The following is a 26,224-nucleotide window of genomic DNA, read 5'->3' as shown; positions in this document are numbered from 1 at the left end:
TCACAACTGGCGATTTCTCTTCTCTCCTTCTTCCAATGGAAGAGAGAGTAGCATGGTATTATGGCATGGGTAAGTTGTTTCAAGTGAAACAAAGTGAGGTGGCATCGAGGTCTTGTTTACGGACCAGGTGGATACATCAGACCCTGTTATGGCGCCACCGAGGAAGCCGATCTGCCTGCCCACAACCAAATCGCATCGAGATGGACGGGGGTCAAGTGAGTTCCACATTATACCCTGCTTCTTAGTCTCTTCTTTCAATCTAACCAGCTGTCAGTTTTTATTATTACCCATTGATCTACAAGGCATCCGCGCACCTGCGCAGACATGAGCCTGGTCACCTGCACCAGAGTTGATCGGCTTTCTAAGCAATTGGATGACAAGATACAACCACAAACTCGGGGAAAAAGAAAGAAAATATGATCATAATGCAGGGTAGCTTCGTGCGGGTTTGCGCTGGGGGAATGAGATATCGGCACCAGCCAAGTGTTTTTCTTGGGAATGCAACCTGCAATCTTTCAATCTTGCAGCTGCGGAAATCCATTGAGAGGGATCCCTTGGTGGCATGGATACCATTTACCAGAATGGTAACCGTCACAGGGGAATACATGGCCCTATCGGAGACATGGTTGGGCTCCATTGGGCCGGGCCAATGTCCCCCGTTCATGTTGCTTCGGCTTCTAGGTCCAGGCTCTCAGAAGCGCTGGCTGGCCTGTCACTTCCTCGTTTTTGTTCGATGGCCGAGTGCAAGACGAACACCTTTACAGGTGCCAGGCCACGTTTAAATGCCGGTTCTCAAGAAATGGCGTGCATACATGTGTGTGGCGTCGACGGTGCGAATCAAACATCACAATCCGAGGTCGCAGGCAGAATGAAAATTTGATGCCATCACACACTGACCAGTACTATTATTAATAATTCTCAGCAAGGTGTAGCCAGAAGCTTGAGCCACTCGCCTTGCTTTCCCTTTTCTTCCAACTTCGCTGTTCGGTTTCTGACCCCGTCCGATGCGCTAGGCAACCGCCATATCTCATGACGCCGAAAAGCTGATTTGAGCTGTCTCTTGGCTAGCAGATCAAGCCTGAGTTGGGAAACTTGATTTTTCCATTGCGCTTGCTCGTGGTATAATGTCATTCGGAAGCACGGTGGCCGAACCGTTGCTTGATACGGGACCTAGACCGCCACAACCGACCTCCCTCGACACTTTTACCCATCAAACATATCAAGAACTCGTTCGCTAACGAGAACGTGGGCGGCTTTGGTAGGCCAGCCCACTCATCGGAGAGTGGGGTAATCCAGATTTCGCTGAACCAACGGGCGTGGTGTCAGCTTGCCTAGGGCAGTCCACATTGTCTCATTGGTCCATGCCTGTCCTCGGGGGAAATTAGAATGCTAAAAAGGGAATAATCCTGCGTCATTCTTCAGTTGCCTTATTATCGAAGCTGCTGATGTTATAGCTCTTGGTGTTTCGGTCTGAGACTAAGGAGCTTGCCCACCAGTTCTCACTCACACAGTCGGCCACGTTATCGTGGCGTCTGGGGCAGTAATTCGCGCATTGAAAAGTGCTTCTGACATGAAAAAGCATATACTGAGCCACTTCTTGGCTCAGTATCAATCGGCATAATAGGTCTTGGCCAGCGCTCTTCTGGCAAACTAGGCAGTATCAAGCAGTGGTGGCGTCCAGTACCTAGTCCGGAAAAGAAACTTCTCACATGATTGAACGAGTACAAGTCTGTCCAATTTAGTCAGATATGGTTAATGATGCTTCAACTGGTGGGATATGAATCCATTTCTGCAAAGTCACAAACCATAGCTATTTGACCAGTCCCCAGATGTTTCCGTGAAAAGGAAGATCAGGTCAGCTGGCGTATAGTTGTTTCCAAAGAGCTACAAGGAGGCACGGGTCTGATTCAACTCGTATCACATTCAATCAGCGCGGCCCAGCCGTGGGGAGCACCCTGGTCCTGGTTTGAAGGGAGGGGTAGACCTGTCTGTCCCCCCACTTTGACGATTTGATGTAGAGCCGCAAATATGGTACTGTGCCCCAGTCCCCGCTCTCTCTCTCTCTCTCTCTTTCTCTCCTTTTTTCTGGGGTTTCTCTTTCCCAAGTCTGATCCATTCCCTTTCCCTCTCTTATGCCCAGCCCTTTATCTTGTTAGTCAAACAAGCCTTAGGACCATATCACGCCGTCCTGGAGAAGTTAAGTCCACTGGCTTCTCTCCCAATTATTGCTACGATTACCTTCGTATGCCAAGGCCAATGAAGTCCAAGGAAGAGCAAACTACAGCATGTAATAAGCCTCCCGCACTGGCTGGTTACAAAAACAGGATATGCACATGGGGGACTGCCGGCTTGCTACCAAGCATCCATCACACTGCGGGACCAGACGCCACTTGTGGCTCTGGTAAACGACCTCTTTTTTATCCTGTCTCTGTGAAAAATTGCGTAGCCATTTGCGCTACTGTGCGAGTCTGGTTGACAAAGCTTCGGCTACCTAACCTGCACACCATCGCGTCCACCTACTTCCTTCCATATATGCAGGGACGATGTACCCTAGTTCCACAGCTTGGACGGTAAGCATAACCGAGATGCTATATGTTTACCAATGAGGTTTTGACAACAACGCCACCTTGGCACCGTCCTCACCTAGTCTTCTCGCCCGCTGAAGACGTCCAGTATCCGAAGGTGTTCCATGGAACCACCCCATGGTGCTCCTACAACCTCTTATCCCCTGCCACTGTCCGACTCAGCCCGTTTCTTAGCCATTAGAGGAGAAGCATTTGCGCTCCGACACGTCGATTGCTTCCCAGCTCCACTTCTACACCGTCACTTCGGAGGAAGTTTAAGCTTCTCGGTCTGCCCCTGAACGGTACCGGTGGCTTAACGGGCAACATGGCTGCCCAACAAGAAGATCCCGTTGTAGTTGCCTTCACCGTTGCTCCACCTTGGGTGAAAGGCGTGCTAGCCGGAAACCGAGCTTTGGACGCCTCTCCTTGCTGGTATAAGAGGGAAGTCACACCCCTAAAGCTAAATGCCACCGTATTTCGACTTCGGCAGTGCCATCGTCTCGCTAGGTTTTGGTCACCTCCTTTTTATCTTGTACGAAGCTTCTTTGATAACTGCTCCCATATATCGTTATCTGGGTCATTCGATAAAGCCGACATCCGACGTTGCTCAAGCCCCTATACCCAAGCACTAGCCATCACCAATACTAGTCTGAAAGCCCATGTCGCTTGTCTTCGCGCCAGAAGAAATGGAACACACAGCGTACACATCTGTCAACATGTAGGTGCACTCCTCCGTCGCCTATCCCATCGCACCAGCGTTCCTTCGTTGACATTACTCTCTGCACAAACTTCCCTCTAACCTTTTCGACTCCCACCTGAAGGCCCCTTTTCTAGGTTTCATCAGAAAGCTGACTTTCAGCACCGCGGTAGGCGACCCGACGCTCTCACTGTGGGCCAAACTAGTAACTCAGACGCCAATGCCCGAATCAAGGACTTCTTCAAGGACCCTCCCTACGTGATAGCTGCCGGTGACTTCCCCGGCGACCTCACTCGGAAGAAAGCCCAACGGGTTGATGCAGTTGTGGAAGTCATTGGACTTGTCGCCGCCACCGGTGTCTTCGAAGCTGCCACCCCGGACCAACTGGCGGACGGCCGCATTCCACTAGCCAACGTTCAGACGGAGGGCCTTCTCGAGATTGGTGCGCAATTCGACAACGCGTAAAGGTCGCCTCTAGTCTCATCTAGCAACAGGTCTGAGCTCCCGATGGCAATCATACCTGATGATTCGATCTTACAATCGCTGGAGCTTTCTGTTATATCTCTTACCTTCATTGCAGGTCGACGTTCATGTCGGCTTGGCTTGAGGGTGATGACATGATCTCTTCTAGATGAAGAGAATCACTTACGCTTCATGCGCTGTATTTTTCTTTCCACCACCATCTCCACTCTCCTCCCTCTTCTTTTCAACTTTACCACCATCCATCACGGCCAAGGGTTGATTCTTCACACGTTGATGATATCGAGACTATTGTCCTGCGGTGACTTCCTCATTTCCTCTTGTTTCTTTCCCCAGCGGCACGTGTTTTTCTTTAGACTGCGGGCGCTTCACGTCTTTGCTTGAACTTTTACACAAAAGAACTCTTGGGAGGTTATCATTTTCAACGGGGTTGGCTTGCAAAAAGGTGGTATCAACATACAGATCATCCTATACGGGCAACCGTGGGTCCAAAACACCAAGTCGACAGCTCATCTGATATCATGTGGGAATGGTATGGGTTCTCCTTCATGTTTGTTTTCTCATCTGGTCATGATGGTTGCTTGCTTCTGGGCGTTAGAAATTTTAGCGTTATTTTGCATCTTCACATCGTTTTACTCAGCGGCCTCTGTTTTTGGTTCATAATCCTGCCTACAAATACCTGTTTTTGTTATTGATACGAGGCGTCTTGGAGTTTTATACCCATAAAACAAAATAAAATATATTTCCTTTGTACCTATTTGAGCTTTGATATTGTCGTCAGAGCAGAGGAACCCCCAAGCCTTCACAAAATTGCCGGCCATGACATCATGTTACTCCCCTGCAGCGTGCTTGATGATTCCTCTCGAGAAGAAAATAGCAGTATATGTCTCGACAGATATACAGATTCAGCTCGGTTTATTGCTGTGGTCTACGTGGATGATGACTGACTTGTATGACCATTAGTACAACTCAGTCTAAGGATGAAGGCAACCAGTCAACCGCACAGCTGCTGCTATGGTCGACTTAGCACGAGAGTTTGGAAATGAAAGGCGTAAGATATAGTGGCCTACAGTAATTTGGTTCCAGCATTGCGGCCTGGTTGAAATGACTCGTTCGAGAATATGCAGATCATGAGAGAGAGGCCCTCTCCTTGCGTTTGCCACAAGCCATGTATTTACCTTGGGCAATGGGGAGGAAAGAAACGCAAGTGCCAAAGCCAGAATCAATCAACAAGTTCAATAATGGGCAGTGGCAGGCACTGGTAGCGCTACATGGAACGTTATTCCTCGAGCACCACGACTTCTTCCTAGCGTCTCAGCATCCTTTTTCAAGCACAGGATTTCAGATCCGAGCCAGTTAAGAATTTGAATAATAAACAGTGGCAGGCACTGATAACTTTGCATCGAACATTATTTCACGAGCACCACGACTTCTTTCTAGCATCTCAACACCCTTCTGCAAGTCCTACACTGCACAGATTGAGTGTGTTGTGCAAACCTGAAGTGATTGGATATGAAATAGGCAGGATGTCGATTCCTGCTTGAGTGTGACAGCTCGAAATATGGTCGGGGGAAACCCACAGGTGCCCTTTCCTTGCTGACGAGAGAGAAGACCCCTGTCCATTTGACCGCTTGCGCAAACGGACAAATGGACAGGGGTTTTTGGCGCATGTTTCTCCTTCCAAAAGTGCTCACGCTCTTCCTGCAGAGTCGGTCCACCCGCAGTGGAATGTGTGTATTAACATTGATATGCATGCGTGCGTATGTGCGTTTAAGGTATGTGTGTGTACCCACGAGTTACCAGTGTATGCATGTATGTGTATCCGTATGTGTTCCTGCGTTTTGATTTGCGAGCCTTCTTTCTCTCTCTCTTTTTTTTTTTTTTTTTTTTTTTTTGCTTCGACCCTGGATGAGGCCACGTCTCGCCTTACTAAAAGTTCGCACGTCTTTTGACTGTCACGCTCAAGTGCGGCGGCGGTCAAGGTTTAGAATAAAAGAAAAAGGGAAAGGGCCTCCATATAACATTTGCGTCTACCGCCATAACTGCTCAATAGTTCAGTGCGAAAGATGGGTTAGAAGGAGCGTTTTCTCTTTCTCCAGTTTTCGAGCCACCACTACCACGTTGGTCAGGGCTTTGGTCTATTACGGGCTACTGCCTAGCTGACATGGAGTCGGGGACGGGGGGGTGCATGATGAATTGGGAATTGGGATTGGGGATGACCATAGGCCAGCATCGACGCAGGCTCATGCCGAACGCCCAACCAGGGGTAAAGTCCATGTCCATCCCACACACCCCTTTTTTTTGAGACGCCCCCTCCAAGTTCGTAATTCAACACAGCCATTGGCTCTCCCCAGAAAAAGACGTCGTCACAAGTCACTGTTTCTACGAGTATTGAAAACTGCTCCTGAACAGTTCTTACTTTTCTTTTCTTTAAATACGGACAGAGCTACCCGGAGCATGCTATGTCTAATAAACTTCAATGATTTCATCGCACTTGCTCCGTGATACAAATCGCTTCCTTTAGAAGCTGCGTCAACATATACCAGTATCTCCTCTGTCACGAAACGTCTTGCACCGATAACCATCCATGTCGACGACAGACCAAGAAACTTTACTGTCAATCCCAGATATGAGCTCGGTGACTGCATGTCATGGTAGCGTTGCCAGGTATATATTTGATTTGGAATACTTTTTAGGCCCTCACACAACAGATCACTGTTCAGTTGTTGCGGCTGACTTCTTGATATTAGTATTAATGGGACTGGCGAGAAATCTACCAAACATGAGGCTCACATCATGGCGAAGCCGAGCGACTATGCGATGGCTCACATACCTAGCCAGCCCGTTGGCGGCTTCCACGGACTCGGGCCACGCAAGGACCGTATATTTGTGCAAATCACCGACATAATGCGCCCCTTTCGGCTGCCCGCCCTAGGTGATGAGTCCGACAGCATGAATGTACCGAAGAGACCAAACGTGGGGAGTGAGTTAGTGGGAATAGGTGCGCAGTTTGCGAGCACCCTCAATCTGCACGAGATTCCCACTGTCACTAAGGGGCGCTGATGCTGGAAACGACTAGCTGGAGAGAGGTGCAGGGAAAAAAGCCGAGTGGAGGGATAGCAGTTATTCTATACCAAATGTACTTAATGTGGACCATCTATCGGCACACCCCACCGCTGCTGCACTACCACGCCCCGTTTCAACGACCAACACACCATGCAAACCTTGAGAAAGACAGGAACCAACCAATCAGCCAGTCTGCCAAGCTGCCATTACTTCCTAGATAGTTATCAGCCATCCAGAAAGCCGCGATAGCTTCCCACACAGCTACCCCAAGCTTGCAAGAAGTCACCGCCCACACAGACGCGGACACTCAAATGTTGAGTTTTTTTTGGACGAACGGATAGCCATCCTATAGAAAACACAATACATGTAAACATTCGATAGATGCGGTGCGTCAACCGTGTGAACTTGACACCGCCAATTAACCAAAACAAAGCAATGAAACTCAGCGACAGGCAGCAGATTGCATTCCTGCAGCACTGCTACGGCTTGCGAAATATCATGAACAACACTGTGCTCTCTGCCTTTGTGGTGTACAATTCTGTATCACGTCACCATGTCAATTTCCCATGCTACCTCATGGTGGAACTGTGCGGACAATAGCCGTATGCGGGATTCCAGCGTTGTAACGTCATAACCCGTGTTCCGACTCTTTGTCCTGGGTCGACTCGGCGGGTTGGCATGCCCCTTGGCCCGTGCTGCGGATAGCGGGCGGCAGAGCAAAAGGCGGGGGGCCATAAATACTAGTACGGTGTGCAAGGTTGTTACAGGATGTTCCCCGCGCCAAGAAAGAAATAGGCATCGTGCTCACGGATGAGAGGTCTCCTTGGGGTGAGCTCCCTTGCGGCGTCGGCTGTTGATGGGCGATGGCAAGTGATCTGAATGCGAGCCTAATAAACACACCGGCTTTGCGGCCGTCGTCACCTCCCTACTTGGGATTAAGTGCGACCTTGAGCGTATCTCCGCACTCATCTTACACGTCTGAATTGGCTGGCGAAGATGGGCCTCACCGGAAACGACCTCTCAAAAGCCGATGCCTGTCTCATGAAGTCTGCCTTAATCTTGAACTGCATAGTATGGGTATTGTCATCTCGGACGACTGCTGAAAAGCATTGATTCTCGTTGTATGAATGCTAAAGTCCTCCCTCAGTCATGGTCGATCAGTACTTTGTCCATCTATGCAACGCTGCATTTGCCATCTTTCTTGCCTCTGTAGCCCTGCTTCGAGAAGACAACTTTAAGCAGTTTCCCATCATCCCGGCTGATAAGAAGAGAACCTTAAAATTCCCGGTGCCGTCAAACAAAGCTTACAACGGCAGTGCCACGAGGTAAGCCACTTTTCCATTGTCTCCAAACTTTCCAGGCATTGGGATGTGTCACCATACGCCAGCCACGGCCGGGGTGTTCCCACTATCCCGGGCGGCCCCACATCAGCCTCCCGTCCCCCAGAGACTACCGAGACTGGATCTACAAAACTGTTTAATACTGTGTCAAAACTAACATTGGGCCCTCTTACAGCACGACCGAGACAACAAGCCAGGCGTGCGTTGCTTCCTCTACATCGACACCACACAGCCTTAGCGCAGAGGCGACCGCCAATATGCCAACAGTATTTGGTAGTGAAGAGACAACAGTGGCCCGCAAGAGGCGATTGGAAGCAGACGTTGACGATATAATGCGACGCGTTCCAAGCCGGTCTGGAGGCGCAAGGACGCAGAAGGGCCAGTGGAGACCTGGAGGGTATTGGCTCTCAATTTCCATCATGGAGTGTGATGAATCTGTACAAAATTTTCAAAATTTCTAGCGACTCACTTTAAATTGAGTAAAACGTGTTCATCGATGGTGGCATGTCTTCCATGTCTTCCAGTCTGGTCTCAGGAGGGCGTGGCAGGGGGTCTAGGGTAAAGACTGTCTTGGTCCACTAATCGCCCGCTGAATCCAGTATTCCGTCCCCCTGGAATTTGAGGCTTCGAATCATCTACCCCGCTGGCGCGTCGCCCTCACTGCTTGGTGGCTATCAGATTATACGGGGAAATCAAGGCAAAAATGGCCTCGCGGCTACCTTTACGAACCCTCAAGAGGACCATCTTCTTTATTGAATTCGCACAAATTCTTTGCCTCGTCACTTGTGTCTTAACGCGCAAGAAGATTTGTCTATGGTGTAACGGAGTTCCCACAAGGTGCATTGCAACACGCCAGGTCGCTGAATGCGGTGGGCGCAACGCCCGGCTGCTCCGGAAGCTAGATAGCCGGTTTGCCCGCGGTTCGGTCGCGGAAGTTCGCAGGTAGATGGTGATTGGTGGCCCTCGTAGGTCTTATGGGCTATTTCTAGCTTCTGGAGCCCCTCTATAGCATAAACCGGCATTTTTCTAATTTCGAATACTCAAATATCAAGCATTCAGTTCGCCACACAGGTCTAAAGGCCCAAACTTAATGTGGCATTTATTGGTTTTATGGCATAGAAGCATCTATAATGCTTAACAACACGACGAATCTTTCCTGTTACGGTATCAAATTGCCTCTAAACTCGTCACTTTTCGTCGTCTCCCGTCGCTTGAGAAAGCCCGCTAGGGCTGCACATGAGTAACGGCAATAATCTCATCATCCAATAAGAGTGATAAGCCAATTACGGTCGCCCACTTGCATATTTAGACGAGCCTAGACCGCCAGTAACATTTACAACCGAGGGATGCCCGACAATTGGGTCCAGTGCAAATGCACTAGATGATGCTTGGTTCTTCTAGGGGGCACTCTCGGCGTTCTGCGCCTGGCGTATGCAGCATCCGTACATGCGTTGAAGTTCTTGAGGATAGTAGAGGCATTTCGTAAAACTTCGTTGGTAGGGACGCAGCCATACAGCATCGTGAAGCGGCGGACGAGCCGTGGCACCTGAGACAAGAGGCGGGGTGTCTATGTCTTGGACAGAATGAATTCCAAAATAAGACGCGGAGGAAGTATGCCGACAGCCTCCTTAATGGTATTCACTTCTCAAACTTTTCGGCATCATTTGGAGATCTCACTTAACGATCTCGTTGAGTAGTACGTCTTGCCTACTCAGTCGGCTCTGTAGCAATCCCTTCCATCGCATCAGAGCCGCTTGTTAATCGTCAAAATGCGATGGGATGCTCAGTTCAGTGACCTACTCGTGTGATAGCCTAGATGCCATGTGGGAAACTTGAATCTATCCCTCCCTATGTTGGTTCCCCTGAAACTAGTCCAACCCAAGACAAGAGTCTCTCCTTGTGGTGGCAACTTTGGCTGCCTTTCTTGTCCACCTACCTCCGCAGTGATACGATCGATCAGGGGTTTTTCATAGCGTACATGGAAATCCACTTCGGATGAAGTGATCGATTCAGAAGTTAAAAGCTGGGTAGCCATGTCTCTTGTCTCCATGCTCTTACAAAGCAATCATTGAGCTACTGCCATGTCACTCTATATGTTTCTCCTAAATCATTTACTTTTATATAAAAAGCCTTTATCTCCATAAGTGATAGCCGGACCAGGTTTATAGCATATGGCCAATCTCATATCATAAAATCTGTCAACCACACATATCACCTTCTGCACGGGACAGCCATGTCATCAACAGAAGCTTTCGCAGGTAGCACGCACAGGTATGACCCCTAAGCTTACTCTTCTAGTCTAAGTCTTCGTTGTTCGCTTTCCATCAAGTCTTTTTAAATGTACACCTCGGTTTACATTGCATGCTTTATCCTGAGGATGTGTTTCTGGACACGCGAAGGTTTTTGGGCAGTCGCTTATGATGGGCTTTTACGTAGTGTCACTGGCTTACAAGGCCAAGTTTCTAATGCAAATATGACTACGGAAACTGTCGACTTCAACCCCCTCGCGGTCTCCAACATACCGACTGCGAGTGTTGGCGGAGAGGACCTCGAGCACCGGCGCCAACGACTCTTGGAAAGCATAAGAGCAGTGAATGAACTATTTACAAGTCAATATTGACAGACTTGACGATACATGAGCTGCCCTCGTCTCTTATCTATACTTTCAAACGTTTCAATTAGAATCGGTATCATGGGAGCTCCGAACGGTGCCATCTGTGCGTCACCCCGTTCACCGAGAATGACACACTAACGGCTGGAGTTCCTGAGTGAAGGGTTTAGTGGGTCCCAAAAGCCACCGGAATGGATAAGACTTGGTGTATTTTGAGAGCCTTTCTAGCCCAAATGAGCTCTGTTGGGCTTCAAAAGTCACTAGACAGAATAGATTTTAGCGATTTCCGTCCTAAAGGTCTTGTGCTCAGTGGCCTTTTTCTTCACCCCCCCATCATGCCATGTCATGCACAGTAATTCCCCAAAAGTTTACGGGAGGTTGCCGATTTCCAAGCCACAATGGATGAATTGCCGTCGTCGTCGTTGTTGTCGAATCATAGAGGCACCAGACTAGGCAGGTCTGCTCCGAAGCTAACGGGTCAACGGCCGCCACTAAATGCGGCAGCTCAGAGCCAGAGCTTAATCGCCCTGTCTTTTGTCCGAGGCAGCCTGGCGGGATGGGACTTGACGGCCGTGACATCCGGATTGGGACAAAGCCCCGTGTTTCTTCCTGGGTTTTTAAATGTCACCAAGGTTAATCAGAAATGCAGTTTCGCACGATCGTCGACCGAAATGTTTCGAAAGACCGACACTGGGATCATCTCGCCGAACCATTCGTGGAAGGTCATGACGATGCTAGGAAGGACTCCGGAATCCTCTTGAATGGTGCGGTCAAGATTTTACTCCTTCATTTACCCTCTTGGTTGATCGCCCCGTGCATGCCGGAATTTCGCCTAATCTTGACCGTTTCACGCACCCCCCATTTTCCTCCTTGCCTAGCAAAATGCCAGCTATCGATCAGAGTTCCACCAAAGATGTTGCGGCAGAATGACCAATCGACAGCAGTTAAACACTATCATAGAGCAAGACGGTCCCAAACCCCGTCGACAGTAATTTTTTAATTGGCTGGTGCTCGTATGCATTGCCCAGTAAAATGATGGATGTCGTTGAACCTCGTCCGAAGTTCTCCATCCGTCGTCACTCTGATGGAGCTCAGAGTTCAGACGATCATGAGGCGACCCACAATGGAGACTTTGGCTAAATGCGGGAAGCCCCGTTAAAACCACAAAACGGTCCCATCAGCTTAACTTTAATCTGATAACGACGGTGACGCTCGCACGAGGCTTGGCTTGCTTGCGTTGAGCGGGAAAATATTCTAGGTGAACGTAGCACGTTGCACAATTTTGAACGGTTCTCAGATGTCATTGCATGGCTAACTGTAGAGTCGTGAGACCTTGGAAGTGGCTAAGCACTTTTAATGCGAAGGCAAACGTCACGCAATGTCACCAAATCTGAAGCGAGAGTAAGGGGGTTCCCTAGCAAGCGAGTGGGTGTCGTGCGTATGCTTTTCTATGCAGTGAGTATGCCTTGTACGTGGCCGTACCGCCCTCGGTCCGTATGTGCGTACAAAGGTAGTTGGCCATGTATGGGCCAGGCAAAGTAGTAAAAGTCAAGGCGTTGAGGCTCAAAACGGTCTGATGATTCAAGGCAGCAAATGAGCCGAAGACCCCGGGTAATCTGGAAGTATTCCAGGGTCTATTGGGAGGCAGAGACGGATCTCCATCGGCTGCAGGCAGGGGAATAGATTTGCCGCCGATCTTGGTACGCGCTGCAAAGCTCCCTTGTTCCTGGCAGACTAGGAATGCCTGCTCTTAATTGCGCACAGCCTAGCGGCTCCCTCCACCTAGGTATTTCACTGAAGGAAAAAAATTCTAGAGATTAAGTGGTAGCCCGTTGGGCTCAGGACAACTCAGAACAGGGGCTTGTGGCTCAAAAATTTCCGTTTATGGATTCAGGCTAAATACCAGTCCCGAACATCCGCATACTTTGTGGTCTTCTCGCCAATCTTATCTTATTGATAAGCCATGGATGGCTGACAGGCCTCCTGAGATGAGGTCACTGTTGATTTAAGTGTTTGCACTAACTGAGTCGCGGCATAACCCGCTATAAGACCTTTCTTGAGTAGCTTGAAGCAAGGATTCGTCACAGATTGTATCAGCAAGTGAGGCTCTTCAATTTGGACAACTGATTAAGGTAATTCAAATAAACATTGTTGATATAACGGCAAGGAAGAATGATCGGACTAGATGCTGAAAACTCGGGGAAAAGAGAGCCGATGAGGTCACTGAATATCCCAGAGCCATGACAAAATAGCTGTTGGTCCGGGATGTTGAAATGGCAGTTCCTTGACTGTCGCATTCCGCCCCGGGTTCCAGAAGGACGACTCTGTTTGGGAAGGAAGGGAACTAGGCGTGGAACCAGCTGCTGCAAAGATGTTGTAGTGAGAAACGAACGACAAGGATCAGGGATAAAGCAAAAAACCCCTTCTGGTGGGTGTTTAGCGAAATGATCTGGTAAGGGAGGGAGGGGGTGGGCGTGGTACGCGTGGTCTGGCTTAGAGGGGCGTTGTCTGGTTTAGAGGGGCGTCGTCTGGTTCGGAGGGGCGTCGTCTGGTTCGGAGGGGCGTCGTCTGGTTTGGGGTTGTTGGAGTTTGTAGAAGGTGAGGATGGAAGGCGAGGGTAGGCGAGCAGGGTGCAGGTGTTGGCGGCGAGAGAGATACTAGCAGAACGCGTACGGACTTGGCATGGGCGCTAGGTTCAGGGATTAAGATCGCTGTCAAAGGAGGGTGGGTGCAGCAGGAACATAAAACTGTGCGTCTGCAACCCCAACTGATACTGTCCTCTGAGCCAAAGCCAAGACATCGTTGCATCTTTGGTTTTTCTTAACGCTCGTGACAGCTGAGAAAGAACTCCCCTTGATGTGAGAAAAGTAATTTGCAAGGAACCTGAAGGCTTATAGTCTTTTTAAAAGACAGGGATACTCGGTAAGCCTCGTTTTCTTTGGGATTGAAATGCCCCCTCAGGCGAACTCGCGACCACGCACCACACATCACTGGGAGCATTATCTCGAAGTGGAGGAAAACCACCATAATCCAACACCAGCTTTTCCCAGCTGCATGAGGTTGTCAAGTGAGAAGAGAGTAAATGTATTGCCGCCTCCCACGTGTTTGCATGTCTTTAATATTCGCCATTTGATTATGAAGCTTCAAAATGTCCAACCTGAAATCCATGCTTTCCAGGCCATGCCTTGAAGTTATGCTTTGGAGCCCCAATGAGGTCACTCATTGAGGGCTTGAGCTTTGGGTTTGTCTTGCTGCACTGGCAGGCGCCTGACCTAGAGTCGTGTGCCGTACCAAGACCCAGACAATCTAGTCTGCCAGGCAAGAGAAGGGGTGTAGACAGCAAAGAAAAAGGCGACCAGGCTAGTGGTGTTACGAGACGAGGCACAGAGAAAGACCGGGGGTAGGGGCACAGGTAAAGAGAGGGACAGAAAAATATTCCGCCTATTCGGGCGGCACATGGGTGCGACGATAGCCGGCCAGCGCCATTAATAGTGGACCTTGCAGCTCGGCCCCAGGCGACTAGCGCCCTGGGAGGAGAAAATCGACTGTGCAGCAGTCCCGAATACCACCACCACCACTGCCTGCTGAATAGTGTTCACTATCCATGGGAGGTTGCGTGTCGTGGGGTGTGGTGTTTGCAATTGTGGTTTCTGGGACAGCCGATTTATAAGCTTCAGGACGGGTGGTTAGGTAACCCGTCCTGGTACCAGGCACATGCCCCTAAGCAACCCGGCTAAGAGCTGGATGGGAACGTCCTACCAGCTCGCAAATCCTGAAGCTGTGTCAGAAAGCCAGCAATGTAATGTGTTTACCACGAGGGCCGGGGTTATCCTCAGACTGCGTTTACTTAGGGAGTGAGTGGTCTCCGCAAGCTACTCAACACGCCGAAATACGTAAGGCGGAGTCTGAGTAATCCTTATACCGCACTCCCTGCCTCTACAGGATTTTCTTTGCAACAGTAACTTTGTTCTTTCTGACCGTCTCCCAAATTCTGGCTCATACAATTTTGATCCTGTACCTTCTACATTGTAAGATACTGTAGCATTGCTCCAGACAAGCCATGGGCTTCTTCACAAGGGCTTTGGAATTCTTCATACATAGCAGTAGGCTTATCAGTTCTCAAATACAGCTTAAAAAATTGATAGAAGCGGCATGGTTTCCGCCGCCCAACTAAGTTCCCAACTGGAGGATCTTAGGAAAAAAATAGGAATGAAACGTGAGGAAGTGGCTTGCGAAAGAAAAGCGAATCGAGGAATGCCTCAGAGCTCACGGAAGGCAGAACGGACTTTGATACTGTAGATGAGACCATTTTACGGATAAGGCTTTTGCAAATACCCAAGCGGTCTATCGCAGATCGTTTACTCGTTTTCTAACCCCGCCAGTGCCAGGGGCATCACATCCCCTGGCAGCTCTTGCCAGTATCCCAGGCAAAGTGACACACCCACCCACCCACCCGCACCCATCATTCCTGGCATCCCTGTCGCATTGCAGGGGGTGCAGGGGGTGCAGGGGGTGGACGAAAAGTGTGGGAGGCATGGGATTTTCTGTATGATTAACCCGTCCTTGCAACGCACACCCCTCCCCCAGCATGCCGGGAACCAGCCATAGCACAGTGCAGGCTGTACACAGGTCGAACTGTCTGGTTTTTGTTTCTGGGTTTACCGTCGAGGAATCTACTCTCTCATCCTCCCCCTCTTCCAATTTTGACTCGAACATCTCTTAAATCACTGCAATCTACATCTCCGTCGGAAACCAAAAGTCAGTCGAGTATTTATATCCCTAAAGATCCCCAATGTTTCTGTACCTTCCGATTTTCTCAGATCACTCTGAGCTACAACACCCTCAGCTACCAAGCCTGATTTCTCACTTCCTTGCTTGGTCACTCTCCGCATCTTCAACAACCAAAACTCCTTTGCACATCTTCTATGTCTTGTTCACCAAATATCATCGTTTCCCAATTTTTACGTCTCAATATTTACAACTACTGCATCGAGGCCTACGCCATCCACAGCCTAAGACAAAACTGACTTCTTCTGATCCTTCACCTCGTACCTGTCTACCTCATCAATTATGGCATCTAACACTGCTACTCACGGTTCCGCCAACGGGTAAGGCTCATCTACCACCCTCTCTCCGATTATTCTTTCATCACCTTTACCCACATGAACACATGACTCCATCTCCCCCAGTTTCTCCTCTGCACAGCGTTTGTGATCTGTTCCTGAGTATACTAATGTCTGGGCATGATAACAGATATCTCCCCCCTCGCCCCGACCCTCAACTGCCTCAAACCGATACAACTACGCCACTGCAAAGTTACCTACAGAGCCATACCTTCCACAACTCAAATGGCCCCAGCATGGGCAACCCCGTGGGACTCCAGAACAGAGCGTACTCCACAGCTGCTGCCGTTGCGAATGTCGACCGTCTGTTCCCAGCCGGCACCCCTGGGGTTGTTGCTGCCATAAACAACGGCGTCCCTGTGTCTCTGCCATCAAACCTCAGAGGTGTTGGGAGCCAGTTCCCATCCCGGCCTTAAGATGTCGACCTCAGCTCAGTCGCATGCACGTGGCATGCCGCATCGATCAAGTATGCTGCAAACCTTGGCACGCCACAGTCATCCGAAGTGTGTGACAGCTTCGATTGTTAACACCAAAGCGTCTCAACCGTTCCAGTGTGCCCATGTGCAACTAAATCCACCAGTATGACCCCGGCTACTAAAAAGCCGGTCTGTCGTTACGTACCCTTGAACTTCTGCCATTCGATTTCTCCAAAATGGGGACCATACGACGCAAATGGACTATCTCTCCTATGTTGACTTATTATATATCTTTTTTCGTTCGTCTTCTTCTTTACTCTGCATTTAGAACCACACCCTTATTCCCATTTGCTGTTATCAATGTTTTCTTGTGTCCTGTCACGACTTGGATACACACGACGATGATGCAACACTACAAAAAGCACTCGGTGGTGTAAGGTTTCTTGATGAATATGTAAAAGCGAAATAGATCTGACGGAAACGGGGGACCGGCAGTTTCATCTTAGACCATGTATTTCGGCTCAAGAGTGGTGTTAGATGGAACCTCAAGGATATGGGTACTTAAAAAGCTAATACAGCATCCACGTTGACGATTGGTTTATTGGCTACAAGCGGTGTCAAATCATTTTCAGGTATAGAAGTTCTCAGTGTTATATCTCATCTATTTTACGAATAAATGCGTTCAATTCTTTAGCGATTTGTCTCCTTCGCCGAGCCAATTGGTATTCCCAATCGCATGCTATTTACGCGCTGTGATTGATTCCATCCAATTAAATGCTCAAAACTAGCAGAGGCAGGCTCATAGAACATAACCACAAGGCTGATCTTCCTTCGCACTCAAATTCGAATCACTTCTGAGGCTCAATTCTCATTGAGCTATGCCGTGATTTCTCAATATGGATAATGACGTGAATGGTCGCACCTCTGGTGTTAGACACCACGGAGACACCCCCACATTCAGTGGGTGTGCGCCGGCGGGGACGGGCTTGGAGATACCGTCTGGGGTCATATCCTTACATTGGGCTGCTGAGAGATTCATGTCTCGAAAGCGTCAGGCGAGCATTCAATGAAACGATAAAATCGCCTCTTGGCGCGAGGGAAAACAGACGGTCTTAGTGTGAGAGGTGCCAGAATCAATTGCGTCGCGGATCGAAGCTGCTACAGACCGGTTGATTTTACGGCAAATTAGCCCATTTAATGGCATTAAATGGGGGCGCCGCGCACACATGTCAGCTGTAACAAACTTCCCCGGCTTGTTGAATGGGGTGGAAAGACAATGTCGTCGCATTGGATGCGAGACATATCCGGTTGAATGTGGGCTCTGGAATGTTCATTCTCCCACTCTTCTCCGCCATGCTCATGCCACAGTACAGACAGCCTTCCACGCCAAATACTTGAACAAGACAAGACAGCCTCCAGCGCCAAATACTTGAACAAGCAAGACAGCAGGTTTCACAAAGTTTTGATCGAGTCGTGTCTCGAAGACACGATCGCCGGCCCGCTTTCACCTCACATCTCACACGTCTTACAAGTCCTAAAATCCAGTCCAGCCGGTATGAGAGACAATACGTTGGACAAAGGAATTTGAAGTCGGCGCCCAGCTGCTCGGAGCCCCTGGCCTCATGCGGGATGTCGCCTGTACTCTGGCATCTTGGCATGCAGGTGCCCGTCACAGGATGTACGGCTTCTTGACAGCCGTGGAATTTTCTTGATAGAATGCTGATACGGTTGTATCGTCTTGAAAATGTTGGACGGGCTGAATTGAAGGGCGAGTGCCACCGGCCTGAATGGCTTTGCCCGCGGCTGAATCTTGCGTTTGCTGAGGCCCAGCGCCACCAAATGCCCTAGAAGCACCCAAGAGAGAGGTGTGGGCCGGACCGAGCTGAGCCCCCCACTGCAAAATGGGTGATGTCGCGCCCGGACCTGCCGAGACTTGCAACTTTAGAATTCTGCCGCTCACGAGCTGCAAGTAGGGCCTAATTGTCAAGTAACTGTGCTATGCTGGCGATTTCAAACCAGCAAAAAGCACAAAATGTAAAAACATACAACACCAGGTATTCGCTGGTCGTCACCGACCCAACTACTAATCCGGCCCTCACTGGCTTATCTATGGGAGAGCGGACGGGATCCCGAGTTTTCCAGTGGGTATGGTCGTATGTGCTGATATTTAGGTCAATGGAAGACTAAGAAGGGAAAAAGGAGCTCAATGCTGATGATTTCAACGCAAACCTGAACCCCTTACGCATATCATAGAGCATACTAGATGCTCAGGCACTGGCAGTGGGGTTGTGCCAGGCCAAATTTGTCTCTTCAGAGTTGCAACGCTATGGTTGACAGAAGCTTGTTCCACAGTCGACCGTTATATTCGAGCCATCTACATGTAGTGGTGGACGGTTTGACATTTGACACACTTTGATGAAGAGAGGCGCAGCTGATGTGCCCAGAGAGCGCGCAGAAAGTTGGACCATATCCTGTGGTGAAAACAAATAGATGGGCAGAAGTTACTCGTTTGTTGAATTTTGAGTCGTCAGTCAAGCTGTGGGGGCATTGGGCCAGTTAGTCTGGATGCGCCCGAGCTTTCAAATGATCGACGAGGCTTTATCGGCCAAGGACCAGTCTCGTAAAACAAAGCCATCATCGAATAGGCGATGTAGATGAATGTCAACATATGCTTGATTGATATGGTGAGACAAGTCTGTGGAGTTCTAGGTGGAGCTAAATGCCGTTACTGACGTATGCTTACCATTCTGCAGTTGTCAGCCCAAGTTTAATACAGATGGCGGACACACTTTACGTTGTTATCAGTTTCCAATTTTTTTGTCGACGCGGGCAGTTTGTTTGTGCTGGTTATGGATAGTGTATCAACATGCTGAATTTGAAAAGTAGTGATCATCTGCACCAAGTATTTCGTTGGTCCGATATTTAAGCTTGTTCTGCAAGTTTGGCCCGGATCCTTGAGATGATCAGCAACCCCCACTATGGTTTCCTAATCAGGCAAGCGGGTCATGTCCCCATCGCACAGACTAGTACTCCGCCCCGAGGACCCTGTCCTTGTATCCTGTCACTGATGACAAGCGTGCTTTGAGGAGGCAGGTTGGGACGAATATCGTGCATCGTTGCTCTGTTGATATTGCTTGAATGGCGAAGAAAATGAAATCCCCAATCTGCTGGTAGGATCCGTTTCAATTGCCAATGACAGCCAGCGTGCTAGATCCATAATAATTCCCAAGTGCCCTCATAGCTTTTAGCGCAAGGCAAGTAAGTAATTCAATCAGGCAGCAGCAGCCCGCCGCCTTATGCGAACCAACTTTGTGTAACGGCAGGCCCAGGGACACCAATAGCTGTCGAAGTGGAGCGATAGGCCTCAAGAGCAAAAAAAACGGGGGAGGAAGTAATCGAGCCATTGCCTGCACTTTTACGTTTTTTCGTGTCTACTTCTCAACCCATGCATCCATTCGCAGTTATTTCCCACCAACGGCGGGAGCATCGATATCTACGGCATCTCATTTCTCACTCTCGCGCCATAAATGAATCGGTATTTCACAATGCTATACCAATTGCAAGCAGTCGATTAGAATTGAATAGAAAAAAAAAATAGAGTGTTTGTCGCTGGCCTCTCATGCAATTGACACGATGGAAGGCAAATACTTGTCACAATAGTAAAAAAAAGTGGCATCGCGGTGAACGGAAAGCGTCATTTTGTCTTCACGACCGCTCATGAGCAAGCCTCAGTGACCAATTGGGCGTTGGGTGATAAAAAGTGTAAGATTGTCATGCGCCACACCATAACTTTACAAGCCAGTCTCATTTAGCCCAATTCTCCCTTGTGTCATTGGCCAGAGGAGGGAGGAAACGTGGCTGATGCACGGCAGAAGGAGGCGCGGTTTATCGTCATGGAAGAAAGTCACGATGGGGCAGTGCGATTATTTCGCAGTAGGCATCTTGGCTGTCAAACCACATACGGGAGGAGCAGACAAGAAGAAGGGCTGGGGTAGGTGATGCCACTGGGCGTTGGGTGTGGGTTACTTGATCACAGGCAGTCAGCGCCTTCATCAATGAGGGGCAGTGGACGGGGGTGTGAAGGAGAGAGAAGAATGAGAACTGGAGTGGGGCTTCCTGGCGGTGTTTTTGCTTTCTCATTCCACCCAACTCACCAAGTCTCAACTCTGGTCTTATGCTGTTATGTGTGAGACTGACCAGGGGGGAAGGCGTGGATGGATGCGTGGATGCGCGACACCTGAGCAGTAAGTAAGTGGTGGGTACCTTTCCTTACACTAGGTAAACGTAGATAGATGACAAGAAACAAAACTCCAGACACTGAGAGCATGCTTGGGACACACGGGGGACACACCGATACGGGAGACACAATGGATGTCGGGAATTTCCTGCCGCAATTGGGATGCGATTACCAAAAGCCGAAAGGGAAAGGCAAGTAACGGCACGTTGAGTTCAGGAGCATGGGAAGACCGAGAGAGACCGAGTCGACAACCTTTTTTTTTTTTTTGTGGTGCAAACCAGCGTCATCGGGGCATACACTGCTCAGCCAATCACTTTCTGGTCCAGGGGAACAGTGTTCCCCCCGTTCTGCATCTGCGGCGCATGCCACCATTGTGCTGGGGCCGCTACCGCTCCCGCCAACTCGCCATGAGCTTTGCTTCCCTCCCCCAATTTCTGCCAGCACCCCTCGACATCACGACGCACCCTCCACGACAAGACGCTTTTATTTTGCTTTCTGAACTTGCCTTCACCTATACTCGCCGTCTTGAGTTACACAACTCTCATTTAATTCAAGCTACTACCTCCTAACTCTGAGTGGGATCGTCCCCTTCATCAGCTTGGTCTCGTTTCAACTCCCACCACTCCGGACACCAAAGTCCAACACTGTACCTTCTCTCGTGTATTCTGACTCCAATACTCGCCGTATCGTCAAAAGGTTGCTCTAAGCTTCTTGTCTTCACCTAATCGACAAGACCCAACATGGACAACACTCAGAGCAGAAACGCCGCCGCCGCCGCCGCCTCCACCGCAGCCTCCATTGCCCCCAACCAAGGCTCTATCACCTCGTGAGTGCCACCACCTCTGCCCCGCGAGAAATGGCTCGCGAATGCCTTTCTGAACCTCCCCCTCTTTCCCCGTCCTCCTTCCGCCCTTGTAGTATTGATTCGGCCTTGTACGCTTCGTCTCGACTAACGGTATTCGACAGCGGCTTCAAGAGTAGGGTCATGCCCATGGAAGAGAGGTTGACGGCTGCGAAAGTCAACCTTCGAGACTTCCTTAAAGACCTCGACCTTGAAGTTTGTGGCGGCGGCAAGGGCATCGGGACATGTGCGAGCCAGCGGGGTCGAGTCGAGTGTGCAAAGAATGTCATCGCTCAAGTCGATGCAGCCCTCACCTCCAGCACCGGCGTTGTGGCGATGCACAAGAGGACATCCCGCCTCGACCCGAAAGACCTCTTGGGCATCGGAAAGCAATTTGCGAATTAAACACAAAAAAAGCCTGGGACGAAGTCAGTAATCAGCGCCGACGCTCTGCAAAAGTGTCGCGCGAGTGCAACGCCAAGTATTGGTGGGGCTTCTTGGAGCTCGCTCGGGAAAACCGCGGCTGACGTCGATGCCCCACATTTCCCCATTCAGCTGAGCTGGCGCCCCTGAAGACTCTTGAGGGCTTTGATGGCCTCGAAGCATCTCGGACTGGATATGTTCGCTGTGGTTTGTGTTGGTTTCCTTCTGTTCATTTTTTGTTCGGTGTGAAGGAGCACCTGATGAAGCAAAGGCGCTGTAATGAGCGATGGATTGGGTTGTCTTTGTTAGCAACTTCTCTTTTGTCAGCGCGAGCGATACATGTCCTCATGGCTTCGCAGGTATCGTCTCAAGATGAGATCAGAGTCGATAATGCGGATTGCCTAAAGATTTCCTTGGTGCGATGCATTTTGCATTTTCTTTCCCGGACGGCAGCTGGTAGTCACTGGAGTTTGGCCGGATGCCTGTGGGCATAAGGATAAGACGGGTCAGGGCATCACGCGTCGCGACACCGCCATTCTCGTGCGCAGATAACCTAGACTTCTAGATGACGCTGATGAGACCTAGGCGTTTGAGCGATAGCGAATGTTGGCTGTTATGGAGAATGAGCGGTGGAAAGATGGGAGATCATTAAATGACGCTTGAGATGGATGAAGATGTGAACATTGCTGACACGCTCAATTGTCATTTGAGAGGGGGTTTGATGCCAACAAATGAAAATGTCGCACTTGCATTGAGTTGGCGGCCTTAGGTTCTTCCGAGGGGCGAGGCTCAATTTCCGGCGATGACTGGGGCACCGACAGCTGTTTACGGTCATCTTTGCCGCCTGTCAAGGTTGGGCTATTTTTGTGGGCACGTTCTTGGTTTGTTGCTGCTTGTAAAGAATCACTCAGATTTACAATTTGGCATGTATTCGGATAAACCTTAGTTTTCTCCTATAAGCATCTTGAATGCACGTTCGCGTATTCGGCTATCACGAGCACTATGCGCCTGCCGTGAACTATGCAATGCTTACAAGTCCCTGTCTATTGAGGGTTATTCAGTGAGAGTGAGTCTGAGCAATACTACCATAGGCGACAGAGGCTTTCCCTCTGTATAGTAGAATTACCGTAGCCATCTTACAATTACGATTAGAAGTAACCACTCGGGCAAGGAATTTACGGCTTGCACCTAACCGGGACTCTTGCGGATTTCTTCCCAGAACCTAGACTGCTATTAGACAAACCTCAATTAGGGCGATATGCTTCAAGGCAAGCACACTAGCACTGGGGGCTTGTGTGTTATTACCTTGTTGTTTCCGTCGCCCTGTTCGTCCTGCATCCTGCATCTCTTTGAACTCTACCAGCTTTATAATCGTCATCATTATCGCATCCACCATCTCAACGGAATCTAGAGCAAACTCGTTCTCAAATGGTTCGCCATCCTACAGAACGGGACCCTCATATTGCCATTTATACTTCACAGGTCTAGTTTATATACGAGATGTTCAGTTACGCTGAAATATGCCATCAAACCAGCTCTGTATCTCCTGCACACCATCGTGTCCAAGCGGGACGACTAGACCGACATATCCATCCGGTCGGAGACCAACCACAGCTCCCTTGGCTGGGTCGACGCCGTACTTCTCATACGCATGCTGGGGCTCCTCGTAGAAGGTCTCGCCGTCCACAAACACCTTGTCGTAATCCCACCCGAGCTTACTGTCGAAGGGGTGGTACATTTCGTGCACGTCACGCAGCAATTCGATCTGGTCCCGCGGCGCCGAATGCACGAGTAGCACATCGACGATGGACGGGTCCTCTTCGGTCTTGAACTTCATCGTACCGCCGTGGGGATCCGATGCGGGCGACAGCTTGATGGTGGGTAGCTTCGGCAGGTACGAAGCCAGCCAGGTGCCGAGTGCGTTGACCAAGTCGCGCTGGCCCTGCTTTGATATGTCCCCGCCGAATACCACGAGTCGGAAGCGCCCGTTGGAAGGGAGCTTGTGGTGTAGCTCCCACAAGCGGGCGTCGCATTGCCGGATGACTTTGAACGACGGGAAGCGCTGGCCAAGTTTGCAGTTTGTCGCGAGGGACTGCGTGCTCTTGGCGGGACTACGTTTCAGTCCGTGTTCGCCATCGGACTCTTCCTCGGGCTCCTTGGCGACGAGGGTTGTCGGCTGGTAGTTTACTCCCAAGCCGGTCGTGAACTGGTGTGCGTCAGCAAACACGTCATCTGGATGGTGTCAGTGGCACATACCATTCGACTCGTGTGAAAGGCCTTTTGAAATTCCTCTGCAGAAACCCCCGTCTCGTCCATGATGTCTTTTGCCGGGCGGCCGGAGAAGAGCTTGGAGAACTTGCCGTCGAAGGCGATGAGGTCCTTCGCGATCTTCTTCCGCTCGAGTTCGTACGATGACAGGACTTCCCGGGGGAGAATGTTCTTGCACACCAATCCGATCTTCCATCCTAGGTTGTAGCTGTCCTGCATAGAAATGTTCATTCCCTGGCCTGCCTTGGGTGAGTGAGTGTGCACGGCATCTCGTGCGGTCAGCAACCGGCGTATACGAAGGCGGAGCAGAGAGCGACTCACCTCCAGCAAGGAAGACCCGGTTAAGCTTGCTGAAATGGTCGCCTGTTCGCTGGCCGATTTGGTACGCTGTCCACCTGGAAAGGAATCAGCGCTGTTCAGCTCTCATTGAAGACAAAAAGTCCAACTCACCAGTCGCAGTAATGGTACTCCAGCTTATACGGGCTGAAAGCTTTTTGCGCAGACTTGAAAATGATATCGGGTGTAATCTTGGACCTGTCTACTCGACCTCCGCCTGCTGAAACTTCCTTGAGCTGAATGTACAGCCTGACCATCCTGTTTTCCCGCGGAATGATCATGATCGCCCCCGAAGTGCTTTGAATCATAGTCCGGAATCTGATGTCGGCTATGAGGTGTCAGCCAACAGAAACGCAGTGCCTTGGAGTCTTCCCTACGAAAATCGGTGATCGGAACAATATCCATCACACCCCTGACATGGTCAGCATCAGTCTTGTAGTCCACGAAACCTCGAAACTCACCAAATAGCATCCGTAGTCTCTCCCTTCATCTCAAACTCCTTCCCCAACGTTTTGCGCGTCCACGAGTGTGCACCATCGCATCCAACGACATACTTGGCTCTAACAATTTCGTCTCTAGCCTCGCGGCTTTCTGACTTGGCAAGCATGCCAGCAACATCATCATCCGCGAGGTTGCTTCTGAAGATGCCATCGCTGAGGTTACTGAGCCTCTGCGTCGGCGTGGCCTCTTCCTCAGTTAAATGGCGCAACGTGACAGTGATCGGGTGCGCATCCGGGTCCTCGGCCTTGCTCTCATCGATCTCCAGCGATGTTGGGATGACCATGCGCTCGATATTGAGCGCCTCCTCATCCGACGCGTACGACTCGCGGATGGCATCCAGGAAGAACTGCTCTATGCGGCCCTGGTGAAGGACGGATTCTGTGAAGCGTGAGAGACCAGGGATGGTGTTAACGGCCTGGGCACTGCGACGGATCGTGCCGTTCTCGTCAGGGTTCCAGAAGCTGACCTCTGTGGGATGTAAGCTGAGTTTTCCTTGAGTCGACAATGAGACATCATACCTAGCATACGATTTGCTTCTTTCCACACGCGCTCTCCAATGCCGAAGCTGTCTAGAATCTCTAGGGATCTCACTTGAAACCTTGTACAATGTTCAGTGTCAAGCTCTACGATGCCAAAAATCGGAATGTCTCACCCATCTGCCTGCCCAGAGTAGATCTTCGCCGTTCGCTTGTCGACGATGCGCGCCTTGACCCCAAGTCTTGCCAGCCACAACGCCAACATCAGCCCGGCCGGGCCGGCGCCAATGATCAAGACATCAACATTGGACTCTTGAGGTCCCATCGTGTTGATTGACCCAGAAAAGGAAGGTGACAAGCAAAAATTCACTCTGTGTTTTCAACGAATTCCACCAAAAACATCAGTCTAAAGTTGAAGTTGAGCGAAGAACGAGTTTAGCTTCATCCCTAGCAAACCCCGTTTTGTAGAAAGATGGAACTCGGGAGCTAAAGCCCCCCGGCGGGACTTCGCATCGGTGTCGGGACCGATGTGAACTGCCGTTCTTGGGGTAGAGTTTGGGGTAATAAGCGATGAAAAAGCATGACAAAGGGAGGGGCTCGTTTAGAGGGGCAGAATTGGGGAACCTTCCTAGTTTGATGGGCTCACGGACGTCATAAGATGTGGGGTTTGTGAAGACAAATCTTGCAGGGACTAGCGTCGACTTGAAATGCAACGGTCCTTACTGGCACGATGGTACTAGTAGATATAACTGGATACACTGGGCATGCATGCGTACGTGCAAAAGTCTTGGTGTGATTGGAGGTTCTTCAGCAGTTATATAAGCAGTTTAGAAGTCGTCACCAAT

At 50.1% G+C, this 26,224-nt stretch overlaps 6 protein-coding genes across 6 annotated transcripts, besides 1 other annotated feature; 4 read left to right on the top strand and 2 right to left on the bottom strand.

Moving 5' to 3' along the window:
* On the bottom strand, positions 1-228 carry CTRU02_206161 (uncharacterized protein; the record flags this gene model as incomplete). The annotated part of the gene is made up of 1 exon (XM_036728661.1): positions 1-228. The coding sequence occupies one exon, from the start codon at positions 226-228 to the stop codon at positions 1-3; it is 228 nt and encodes a 75-aa protein (XP_036579550.1).
* A 2,995-nt stretch (positions 229-3,223) lies between these two features.
* Positions 3,224-3,726, top strand: CTRU02_206160 (uncharacterized protein; the record flags this gene model as incomplete). The annotated part of the gene is made up of 2 exons (XM_036728662.1): positions 3,224-3,282; positions 3,435-3,726. The coding sequence occupies 2 exons, from the start codon at positions 3,224-3,226 to the stop codon at positions 3,724-3,726; spliced, it is 351 nt and encodes a 116-aa protein (XP_036579551.1).
* A 2,602-nt stretch (positions 3,727-6,328) lies between these two features.
* CTRU02_206159 (uncharacterized protein) lies at positions 6,329-6,804 on the top strand (the record flags this gene model as incomplete). The annotated part of the gene is made up of 2 exons (XM_036728663.1): positions 6,329-6,408; positions 6,492-6,804. The coding sequence occupies 2 exons, from the start codon at positions 6,329-6,331 to the stop codon at positions 6,802-6,804; spliced, it is 393 nt and encodes a 130-aa protein (XP_036579552.1).
* An 8,746-nt stretch (positions 6,805-15,550) lies between these two features.
* Positions 15,551-16,226, top strand: CTRU02_206158 (uncharacterized protein; the record flags this gene model as incomplete). The annotated part of the gene is made up of 2 exons (XM_036728664.1): positions 15,551-15,866; positions 16,012-16,226. The coding sequence occupies 2 exons, from the start codon at positions 15,551-15,553 to the stop codon at positions 16,224-16,226; spliced, it is 531 nt and encodes a 176-aa protein (XP_036579553.1).
* A 2,180-nt stretch (positions 16,227-18,406) lies between these two features.
* Positions 18,407-18,484: a sequence feature (Short protein (CTRU02_206157, KAL0939547.1) was converted to a misc_feature.).
* A 2,790-nt stretch (positions 18,485-21,274) lies between these two features.
* Positions 21,275-21,780, top strand: CTRU02_206156 (uncharacterized protein; the record flags this gene model as incomplete). The annotated part of the gene is made up of 2 exons (XM_036728665.1): positions 21,275-21,360; positions 21,501-21,780. 2 exons carry the CDS (start codon positions 21,275-21,277, stop codon positions 21,778-21,780), a joined length of 366 nt encoding a protein of 121 aa, XP_036579554.1.
* Positions 21,781-23,302: 1,522 nt separating this feature from the next.
* Positions 23,303-25,704, bottom strand: CTRU02_206155 (FAD binding domain protein; the record flags this gene model as incomplete). The annotated part of the gene is made up of 8 exons (XM_036728666.1): positions 23,303-24,004; positions 24,055-24,335; positions 24,388-24,461; positions 24,517-24,730; positions 24,780-24,814; positions 24,864-25,371; positions 25,422-25,501; positions 25,556-25,704. 8 exons carry the CDS (start codon positions 25,702-25,704, stop codon positions 23,303-23,305), a joined length of 2,043 nt encoding a protein of 680 aa, XP_036579555.1.
* Positions 25,705-26,224: the final 520 nt, after the last annotated feature.

Source organism: Colletotrichum truncatum (assembly GCF_014235925.2).
Source record: "Colletotrichum truncatum strain CMES1059 chromosome Unknown Contig_0003, whole genome shotgun sequence".
NCBI lineage: Eukaryota > Fungi > Ascomycota > Sordariomycetes > Glomerellales > Glomerellaceae > Colletotrichum > Colletotrichum truncatum.
Note: the sequence above shows the minus strand (reverse complement) of the source record. Positions and strands in the feature narration are given on the sequence as shown.